General features: G+C 36.3%; 1 protein-coding gene and 1 pseudogene across 1 annotated transcript; both read left to right on the top strand.

Annotated features, from left to right (window-relative positions):
- The first annotated feature begins 49 nt into the window (after nucleotides 1-49).
- On the top strand, nucleotides 50-3,398 carry LOC137745536 (protein NRT1/ PTR FAMILY 4.5-like; annotated as a pseudogene).
- Nucleotides 3,399-7,950: 4,552 nt separating this feature from the next.
- Nucleotides 7,951-10,494, top strand: LOC137744667 (protein NRT1/ PTR FAMILY 4.5-like). The gene is made up of 4 exons (XM_068484433.2): nucleotides 7,951-8,168; nucleotides 8,272-8,688; nucleotides 8,785-8,909; nucleotides 9,347-10,494. Exons 1-4 carry the CDS (start codon nucleotides 7,971-7,973, stop codon nucleotides 10,194-10,196), a joined length of 1,590 nt encoding a protein of 529 aa, XP_068340534.2. The 5' UTR covers nucleotides 7,951-7,970; the 3' UTR covers nucleotides 10,197-10,494.
- Nucleotides 10,495-11,435: the final 941 nt, after the last annotated feature.

Raw genomic sequence — 11,435 nt, 5'->3', positions numbered from 1 at the left:
TATAAGACCTACTTATTCAGGTAAGCGATTTAACTGAAAACATGAAGAAATGAAGCCTACATTAGTAGCTTTGCAGCCGTTACTGGACCGGGAACGAGCAGCAACCACAGCACGAGACGGTTCTGATGAGCCTGGAATTCGACATTTCAGTGGTTGGACAATTATGGTTTTGAGAGATTGCCACAAGGGAGACTTGCACACCAGGTCTGATCTCCTTAACCTCCAATTAAGATGGTGTTAAAACACTGCATAATATCTTCAAATTTGATAGAGATGGGCTGAGGCATATATTATATTATCCTTTACATTCAAATTGAAAATTTGGCAGAAAGTAGTCTACATGGTTGCAGAAGTCCAAAACTTTACATCAAACATCCTCCGAAAACAACCTAAATCTTGCAAACCTAACATAAAACGAAAGTGCGCCAACCGTAGGAGTCTGCTCAACTCCATCTCATTTGAAGTTATAATTCAAGTTTAAATTATAAAAACTAACAGAGGTGCATGGTTAGCACTACGCTTTTTATATTCAAGTTTAAATTCCTCTCCCAACCTACAGCTCCCTCGAGCCGATGGACAAGAAGAAGGGAGGATGCACTGCCTCCAGCTTTATTTTCGGTAAGCAGCCATTCTCAGTAAAAGGGTGTTCGAAATCACTTCTGTCTAGAATTCTATCTAGTTATATGCTTGCTTTTGCATGTTTTGGTTTACACTGCATTTTCTTCTTGCCTGTGTAGTGTTGCTGGCGTTGGACAACATGGGATTCATCGTAATCATGGTCAGCATGGTGCTGTATACGTGATGCACTTAGATCTGGCGCACTCTGCCAACCTTCTCACAAACTTCATGGGATCAACTTACCTCCTCGCCCTAGTTGGAGGCTTCATATTGGACACATACTTGAGCAGATTCACAACATGCCTGATTTTTGGCGCAATTGATATACTGGTAACGTAAAAAATTCACATCATTTGGTTATTTTCTTCAAGTTCTCCAGTTTTACTTATCTCACAAAATTTTATAAAATTTGTTACAATTTTAGGCTTTGGTGATGATGACAACGCAAGCTTATTCAAAGTATTTGCAACCAAAAGAAACTTGCACAGCAAATTGTGTCGAAGGCCGTATCACTGCCATGCTCTATGGATCCCTGTGCTTGTTGGCACTGGGATCAGGCGGTGTGAGGGGAGCACTGCCCGCACTTGGTGCTGACCAGTTTAACCGGAAAGAGGAAGCGAAGTTGCTCGCGACATTTTTCAATTGGCTTATGCTCAGTACTACAGTTGGAGCAACTATTGGTGTGACAGCGATTGTGTATGTTAGCATGAATGTAGCTTGGTACTGGGGTTTCTTGATTACTGGGGTTTCTTGATTGCAACTGTTGCATCCTTTGTCGGGTTCACTGTTCTCGCGATGGGTAAGCCTTTCTATCGTCTCCAAGTCCCCGGCGACAGCCCCATTATAAGGATCGTTCAGGTCTGCCTCTCTCTCTCTCTCTCTCTCTCTCTCTCTCGTCAAAGTTCTGTCTTGCTATCTAATCAAACTCACTAGCACAAAAACTATGTTAATTACATTTTCACACGCCTATAACTAATGTGTCTAAATGTTGTGATAGGTTATTGTTGTTGCGATAAAAAAACAGACATTAAACGCAGCTAGGGAGCTCTGATGAACTGTACGAAATCAGCGAAAAGGAATCAAAGTATGCTGAAGAAAAAATTATCCATACAATTCAATTCAGGTGATATTACATTAATTCATGATTAAAGTTCACCAATAAATGAGCTCTTTCATGCATGTCAAACATAATCTAACAAGGGTCACCAAATGGAATATCCCATCTTGTAATGTAAACATTCTTCATATTTGACAAAGAGAGAAAACACACAATTAAGGAGAAAATTGATCATACAATCAAAAGTTTACCTCAAAGTTTCTGTGCATGTAGTAGGGCTTTGCCTTTGAAAGTGGACAATTTGTTGGACCAGGATACCTGTTTGTTGACTGGAGGGGTGACAAGGATGTGTGAAGTTTTTAAAAGGCTTTTTAGCCAAAATGGTCATTGATATTTGCATAATACATCACTTTGGTCTTTGAGATTGAAAATCAATAGAAATGGTCATTGAGATTGTCTACCATCCATTATTTTGGTTATTCCGTTAAAAACTCTATTAAATGTACCGGAGTTCTTGGCCAAAAGTTTGGGCAATTTTCAAAGCTTTATAACTCAATCGTTTCTTAACCAAATTCGACTCATAATATATCAAAATAAAGATAGTAAAGTGTAGAATAAGATTATATCTATTTGGAAGCCCAATGATTGCCAGAGATGGCCGGAAAATAGTCTGAATGGTGACTGATCCGAGGAAAAACTGAAAAACTGGCCAGAAACTGGGTAAACTTTAAACGTTCATAACTTCTTCAATACTCAACGAAATTGAGTGATTCGAAAACGAAAATTATACTCCTCGATAATATGAAGAGAATAATATCTTGTTTGATAGCTAATTCGCCATTTTTTGACTGGAAAACGGCTCAAAAGTGCCTTAGGTTTCGACACAGTTCACAAAGTTTCGACGAAGTAGTTCGCAAAATTCAAACTTTAGTTACTGTATTTTCAATTTCATCGAATTTTATCTCTAAGGACATCTGTCAACTACCCTTACCTTTTATGTGCTGCACACGTGACGATTTGCTAAAAGAAATTAGTGCCTTTTATGTGCTATGATACAATAATGTACTAATTACTGCCTAATGGTATTGAATCAGTTGTCTAGACAAAGCGGCCATACTTGGCAAAGACTCCAAGCCCCAACCATGGAAAGTTTTCACAGTAACACAAGTAGAAGAAGTGAAGGTCCTAACAAGAATGTTGCCATTTCTCTTCAGCACCATCATAATGAACAGTTGTTTGGCACAACTCCAAACATTCTCAGTCCAACAAGGAAGCATCATGGACCTCCACTTAGGCTCCTTTGAGGTTCCGGCTCCATCTATTCCCGTCATCCCTCTCCTCTTCATGTCCATCCTCATCCCGCTGTACGAGTTCTTCTTCGTGCCTTTCGCGTGAAAGATCACAAAGCACCCATCAGGCATAACGCAGCTTCCCCGTGTTGGCGTTGGACTATTCCTCTCCGCAATCTCAATGGCAGTAGCAGGCATGGTGGAACACAAAAGAAAGAGCCAAGCCAGCAAGGACATAACAAAGCCCATATCTCTCTTCTGGCTTTCGTTCCAATATGCTATTTTTGGCATAGCTGACATTAGTAGGTTTGCTTGAGTTCTTCTACAAGGAAGCTCCCGCGGGGATGAAATCGCTCTCTACTTCATTCACTTTTATTTCGCTTTCTCTTGGGTCCTTCTTGAGCTCGGTTTTTGTCGCAGTGATCAATGCCTGAAAACACGTAATTGTAACCGTTTAAATATGAGAGATGGAAAGGGAGAGAGATTAGGAGGGGAAAGAATCCTACTCCTTGAAAGTGAACAGATGAATCCTTTTTATGTCACTGCCTGAAAACATGTACTTGACATGAAGAATTTGCGCTGATACACAGCTGCAGGAAAAAGGCTAACTGAAAGGGGAAGGTAAAATCTTGAGGTAAAAGGAAGACAAGTCAGAGAGGGCGAAGAAGGTGGAGCATGCACGTATGCAACAACTTTGCAAAAAGCCTGTAGAAATTAAATGATGAAAATATAAATGGGAGGTGGGGCAGCAATCTCTGTGACCAACTTATGTTACATCAAACAAACCATTTTTGAGGTAAGGTCCAACTCTTTATGATCGAGGTGCACCCATTAAAGTTGAAAGTGATATCAAATTATTTGATTGAACTTCACCTCACCCGTGCTGCCTGTTGATGGAGAATTCCCAACTATAATTGGTTGTCTTAGACTCTTAGGCGTATTCTTATATCACTGGTTGTCAAAAAGGTATCGTCTCCAGTTCCAATCAATCCAAGTTTATCATGCCATTTTATAAGATAGCATGTGGTCTAATATCACAATTGATAGGCTGTTGAATACGTCATTGGTTCAAGATATTTTTTCCTTTGAATTAATGTAACAGTTGCAAATTCTTTCACTCCCCTTTTTATAATTTTTTTTTCTTCTTATAATGAAGATTGATTGACAAAAAATACTGTAACTGGTTGTATATATATTTATCTAAAGAAATTATGTTAGATCACTAATTATATTAAGTCACAATATAAGAAAGATAAAGACAAATATATAAAGGGGAATATTATATCCTTCTATGGCCACCTAATGCAAGCAACTTCTGAAGTATATTATTGGATGAAGAAGGTGAAAAGAAAAATATTTGGATTATTAGTATAATATGAATGTGCCCATGATCTGAAGGAGCTCTTGATCAAGTTGAGTTCTACATGTGTGTTAAGTATATGGATGGAAAAAAAATACCAAAAATAACGCAACCGACCGAACCCAAACCGAAAAAATTCCAGAAGTAAGAGTATTTTAAATTGAATCTCCCGTATGTTAGAGTATTTTATAACATCGACTTGCGAAATTTAAGGAATATTTCTTGAGAGTTTTGGATTTCTTTCTTAACCTTGTAATTAAGGAAACAGCTCATGCATTAACTAGCAAGAAGTGTAACTATCAAAGTATATATGTAGCCAGAGTTCACACAATTTTTCGGAAAATGATTTATGCTTTTGGCTTCATATATAATAAGTTATTATTAGGCTGATTTGAGACTGGGTCTGACAAACGAGTCGTGTGTGCCGTGTTCGTGTCGTTTTCTTGTAACATATGTTATCTTAACGGGTCGTGTTGTGTCACACCCGTTAGCATAACGGGTCCTTAATAGGTTGGGTCACTTTACCCAATGGGTAAAATGACCCGACCCGTTAAGAAAAAAAATTTTTTTTTCTTAAATTTGCACATACCATACATTGTCACATAAATATTATTTCAAAACATTAAAACACATTGGTCGTTTAGGTACTAAACCTACACTTGAAAATAAGAGTCTAATAAAAAAACATCCATACACTACTAGTCTATTACAAAATATTAAATCTGCAAGGATATGCAAAATGAAACAGTTTTTGTTTTCAAGGTTGTGAAGCCTTTCTCAAAAGTTTAAACCTTGCCTATGGAACTCAAACCTTGCATGTTATTCCTTTTACAAAATCCTCAATTTTCATCGATCATCATGAGGAAATTGTATTGAAACTTTGGCTTGATCTATTGCCTTCAAGAGTTATGTTGATGATGTTTTCAGTAAGGTTTTCCACCCCAGAACTCTTTTTCCCATAAACTAAGTATAGAAAAACCAAACATTAAAAACCATTCAAATTATGAGAAGTTTACCAAAATAATTATGAAAAGAAATAAAACAATAGTACTGTACCATATAAAAATATATTAGCCTCCAACCTAATGCACAATGGAATCTCAGCCGATCCAATGGTCACCAATTTCTTAAATTTAATTTAATATATATAATTATTATAGTTTTTAGGGGTATAAAATTGTTAAATTAATATATATATATATATATATAATTATTATAGTATTTTTTTAGGGTTATAAAATTATAAAATTCGTGTTACCCACTTGTATACCTGAACTAACCCGTTATTTTAACAGATGCTTATTGGGTTACCCGATAATGATTCGATTCGTTATCGTATCGATCCAAACACCTGTTAATTTCATATTGTGTCGCGTTGGATTATCGAGTTGTGTTAGAAATTGCTAGGCCTATTTGAAATTACAAATACTTGAGAAATGAAATCTGTTGAAGCCTTGGTCCCAGAAAACATGATGAAATCAAATTCCTTTTCAGCTGTATGGTCAACTACTACTACTAAAAAAGTATTTGGATCAATGGGACGACGGTTGACTTCATGTGCTTCCCCTTCAAATTTGCAACGGGGTAGATGCTTTCTTTCTTTGGTCCCAGGGTTTCCTTATAGGGTTGACCAAAGAGAAGAATCGTTTTATACGGTCTGATTGTTGTATCGATGTATATGGCTCGTTTGGAAAATATTTTTAACTGATTAAAAATATTTTTAGAGAAAATATTTTGAAACCAATCCTTAGTTAAAATGCAAGTTAATCATGGAAAAACATTTAAGGTGCATCTTGCAAGAAGCAACTAGTATTTCTTTTTATCTAAATGTGCTTTCCGTCATTTAAAAGCACTATCTAAACGAGTCCAAAGTGTTAACAATTATTTTTTGGGTACTAGATGATGCCTACACACTATATGTGTGTAAATATAAAAATTAAAAATATATGGAACAAAAAGAAGTTGCAGAAAAATGTGAAAGAGAGAGGGAGCGTGGGAGTGGGATAATATTTTTTTAAAAGAAATAGGCATGCGTTGATGACATGTGAGTGAGGGAAGAAGAAAAAATTTTGGACGAAATTACTTGTGATATTTTATTCAAATTAACATGGAAGGGTATCATAGTATTTTTCTTGGTTTTTTTGTTGACAAAGAGTGTTATATTAATATGTAGTATAAATAACAAGCAAATAATATTTTTAATATACTTATTAATTTTCAAATATGTGCGATAAATCATTTGTTGATGTGAACGGTCACATTCAAAACTTTCTTTCATTCTAGAAATGGTAAAGAAATTTTCAAAAGTAGAACTCTTCGTAGACTCTATGCCATCTCATATTTTTGACACAATATTTTATAATATTGGTACAAAAATTATACTAAAAATATAAGGTAACGAAAAGTATATACATCGAACTTTGAGAGAATCCCGTTAGCATTTCTCCTTTCATAATGAGGATGGGAAAAAGATGATGTGGACAATTTCAAATACCAGAAAAGGCAAAGAATAATATAAGTTATTAAGTTTGATAATGTGGTAGATCGAAAATATATTTTAATACAGTGGTGCATGCACCGAGGAGTGACAAATTCAATAACAATCAAATTGGCCAATTACCAATTATGATCATGCCAAACCACCACCAACGTATTATAATGAAATGTACGATGCATTTGCTTTATTAGGATTTTCTACTAGATATATTTTAATGTTAGGGAAACTAAATTTGCAAACTAAATGCTGTGGTATCAATAGGAATGAGCACGTTTATCAGCATTTAAGTAATAAATCAATCATCAACTTTCATGTTTTTTAGTTTCCAAAATTTAATCTCCGTAGCATTACCTTATTTTTTAAGTTCTCATTTACTACTTAGGCATTGGCCTCAATAAGATCTGTATTTGGGTGAATCATTAAGACTCACATCGGATTCTTGACAAACAAAAATACAACTTCACACTTACTGGATTGTACATAGTTTTTTTCATTTACATAAAATTTGGTCATTGTACATAATTTTACTTTTTAAACCCGCACAAAACGGTCTGAAAAACCATGACCTCAAGATTTAACCATTAACTACAAAGTAAACTACTTCCTTTTTGCGCATAGAGAGATTAGAAAGGGTTAAGTTCCCATTAACTTAGAGAGAGAGAGAGAGAGAGAGAGAGAGAGAGAGAGAGAGAGTTGACAACAGTGTACGGCAATCAATCTGATACCTTAAGGGTTAAATTCTTGGCATCTTTGTATGCTATATGTTCAAGGCCTCTTGTGCGAAAACATATATTCTCAACCTAGTTTATTCTCCATTTTCAAATATGGTAAGTAAAAAGAAGAAACCTAAATCTTCTCTCTGTTTATGTCTGTTGTTTTTGTGTTACTTCGGTTAATATGTTTCACAATGTTCTGCACACAGGCAGAAGAGAATGCCGAGCCAACCTACAGCTCCCTCGAGCCGACGGACAAGAGAAAAGGAGGATTCACCGCCGCCAGCTTCATTTTCGGTAAGCAGCCATTCCCAGTATCAGAAAAGGAGTCTGCAGAAACCACTTCCTAGTACGCTACTAATATCCTTGCTTTTGTATATTATGGTTTACATTGAATTTTATCCATGTTTTTGTAGTGTTGCTGGCATTGGACACCATGGCATTCGTCGCAAACATGTGCAGCTTGGTGCTGTACTTTCTCTACATGATGCATTTGGATCTGGCGCACTCCGCCAACCTTCTCACAAACTTCATGGGATCAACTTACCTCCTCTCCCTTGTTGGAGGCTTCATTTCGGACACATACTTGAGCAGATTCACAACCTGCCTGATTTTTGGCGCAGTTGAAATACTGGTAACAAAAAAAAAAAAAAAAAAAATTCACATATATTTTGTTGTTCTTGTTCTAGTTCTACTTATGCCACAAGATTGAATATGCTTTTGTTACACACCTTTAGGCTTTGGCGATGACGACCGTTCAAGCTTACTCAAAGCATTTGCACCCAAAAGAAACTTGCCTGACAAAGTGTGTCGAAGGCCGTATCGCTGCCATGCTCTATGCTTCTCTGTGCTTGTTAGCACTGGGAACAGGCGGCGTGAGGGGAGCGCTTCCCGCACTTGGTGCTGATCAGTTTAACAGGAAAGAGGAAGCAAAGTCACTCGCTACATATTTCAACTGGTTTATGCTTAGTACTATAGTTGGATCAACTATTGGTGTCACAGCCATTGTGACTGTTAGCACCGAAGTAGCTTGGTACTGGGGATTTTTAATATGCACGGTTGCACCCATTATCGGGTTTGCTGTTCTTGCTATGGGCAAGCCTTTCTACCGCCTCCAAATCCCCGGCGACAGCCCCATCATTAGAGTCATTCAGGTCTGCCCTTCTCTCTAATCAAACTCAATTAGCACACAAACTCGTTTAATTACTAGTTAACAGGTGTATAATGTATGTGTCGAAATTATGTGATAGGTTATCGTTGTAGCGATAAAAAACAGACATTTACCGCAGCCTGGGAGCTCTCATCAGCTGTATGAGATCAGTGAAAAGGAATCAAATTATAATGAAGAAAAAATTGCACATACAGATCAATTCAGGTGACATTACTGTTTTGCTTAAAAGTTCATTAATAATTTGCAATAGTTCAAACAAGGCTCACCAAATCGTTTGTCCCCGTCTTGGCATGCCAAAATTCTTCAAAATTTAGAAGAAAACATAAGAGAAACATATGATTAAGAAGGAAACTGATAATATAACGAATAGTTTACACCAAAGTTTCTGTGCATGTGGTAGTGGTTTGCTTTTTGTAGTGAACTTGTTGGACCATATGCTATCTGTTTGGTGATTTGAGGGTGAAAAGAATGTGAAGCTTTTGGAAGCTTTTAATCATTTTTTGTTGATTTCATTAGATAGCAATTTACAATTATGTAGAGCAGTTTTTTTTTTTTTTTTTTTTTTTCCCTTCTGGAAAAAGCTTGACTCTTTGGTTATGACACAGTAGTGTACTAATTACTGCCTGATGATATTGAATCAGTTATCTAGACAAAGCTGCCATACTTGGCAAAGACTCCAAGCCCCAACCATGGAAAGTTTGCACAGTAACACAAGTGGAAGAAGTGAAGGTCCTAACAAGAATGTTGCCAATTCTCTTCAGCACCATCATCATGAACACTTGTTTGGCTCAGCTCCAAACATTTTCAGTCCAACAAGGAAACACCATGGACCGCCACTTAGGCCGCATTGAGGTTCCAGCGCCATCAATCCCCATCATCCCTCTCCTGTTCATGTCCATCCTCATCCCGCTCTACGAGTTCTTCTTCGTCCCCTTCGCGCGAAAAATCACAAAGCACCCATCAGGTATCACGCAGCTTCAGCGTGTCGGCGTTGGACTAGTCCTCTGCGCAATCTCAATGACAATAGCCGGCATAGTAGAAGTGAAGAGAAAGAACCAAGCCAACAAGGACGTCACAAAGCCGATATCCCTCTTCTGGCTTTCGTTCCAATATGGTATTTTCGGCATTGCTGACATGTTTACCGTAGTAGGGTTACTTGAATTCTTCTACAGGGAAGCTCCCACGGGCATGAAGTCGCTCTCCACTTCATTCACGTGGATTTCGTTTTCTTTCGGGTACTTTTTGAGCTCGATTTTCGTCGCAGTGATCAATGGTGTGACGCGAAGAATTGCACCGAGCAAACTAGGATGGCTGCATGGAAAAGACCTAAACAAAAACAATTTGCATCTTTTTTACTATTTTTTGGCAATCCTTAGCTGCTTCAATTTTGTGAACTATGTCTATTGGGCTTCATGGTACAAGTACAAAGCAGATGAGGCAGATTCTAAGCTGCAGCTTAGGGCTTTGAATCAAACACCTCAGTCACAATGACTCAAGTGTTTTACAAGAAAGTAGAAGCAGGGCTAATGAAGCTGCTGCCTCGATCCACTGAGGAAAAAGAAAGAAGAAAAGGTGGCAACTTTGTGAAACACAAAAGAAAAGGAAAAAAGAGAGAGAAAGCATAGCTAATTAACCAAGGGCAGGAATCATCGATGATAATTAATGGATTTTATTTTCAGTCTCTATTTTTTGTCTTCTTGTTGTGTGTTTGGGATTGTCCAATTTAGGTTTGGAATGACAATATGTCCAATTTACCCCTCCTCTGCATATGATAAAACAAACGTATTGATTTTCTCCATTTAATAAATTTTTCCTTGCAAAACAACGTTGGCATTTTGCTTTCATTTTATGTTATTATACTGGTCTAAACAATAAAAGCATTTAAGAATTGTTTGAAAGTGTTTTTAAAATAAATTTTGTAACAAATAATATTGTTAGTAAGTTAAATTGTTAGTTGTTAGGAGGGAGGAGAATCGGTGGGAATTGAACTTGCACCAGAATGCAGAGGTTTCATTTCTTTCTGTCATTGCTGTAAAACGCTTGTAAAATAGTTAAAAACACTTTAAATGACAATGTTTAGGGCTGGTTCGAGATTGTGATGCTTTAAAAAAAAAACTTATTAAAAAATCTAGAACAATAGAAAAGCAAAATTAGAGTCTACCGTGCTTCTAAAAAAAGTGTTTTTTATTTTATTTTTTATTTAAGCATAGTAATCAATTCTCATTTAATGACATTTTTAAATAGCAAAGTATAACCCCACATATTTTATAAAAATACAATCATTGCCCATACATTATTTTTTATTTGACAATTATTATATCACATTAAGTACCATATCATTTTTAGTCATTTAACATATTCACAACAATTTATGTAAAAGTTTATCAAATACTCAGGTTTTTTTTTTTTTTTTTGTTAAAAGCACTTTTACAAAAAAAAAAAGTTTACCAAACACTCAACAACTTTATTTTATAGCTATTTATTCTTACAACACAATAAAAGCAGTTCTGTTAAAAAACACAACAATAACAAACTAGCCTTTAATTGAAAAGGTTAAAAGTACTTCCACGTTAGAAAAGGCGTTTTCGAGATATAATTTCTGAGTTTAGTACGAGTTGCATATTCGTATTTGGATTTGTTATAGGTTATGTTTAGAATTTAGGCTAAATCAATTATAAATGTAGTACAAGAGAGATAAAGGGATTTGAAAATTCTACAACGTATTGTATC

The sequence above is a fragment of the Pyrus communis genome, chromosome 12, assembly GCF_041283825.1.
Source record: "Pyrus communis isolate YQ-2024b chromosome 12, ASM4128382v1, whole genome shotgun sequence".
Lineage (NCBI taxonomy): Eukaryota > Viridiplantae > Streptophyta > Magnoliopsida > Rosales > Rosaceae > Pyrus > Pyrus communis.
This window is presented reverse-complemented; position numbering and strand designations above follow the sequence as displayed.

What these genes read in the sequence shown, in the direction of transcription:
- LOC137744667 (XM_068484433.2), top strand. Translation starts at nt 7,971, where the DNA reads ATGGCATTCGTCGCAAACATGTGCAGCTTGGTGCTGTACTTTCTCTAC. An exon ending in TTGGCGCAGTTGAAATACTG is followed by an intron (nt 8,169 to 8,271) that starts GTAACAAAAAAA and finishes ACACACCTTTAG; the next exon opens with GCTTTGGCGATGACGACCGT. An exon ending in GCACATACAGATCAATTCAG is followed by an intron (nt 8,910 to 9,346) that starts GTGACATTACTG and finishes ATATTGAATCAG; the next exon opens with TTATCTAGACAAAGCTGCCA.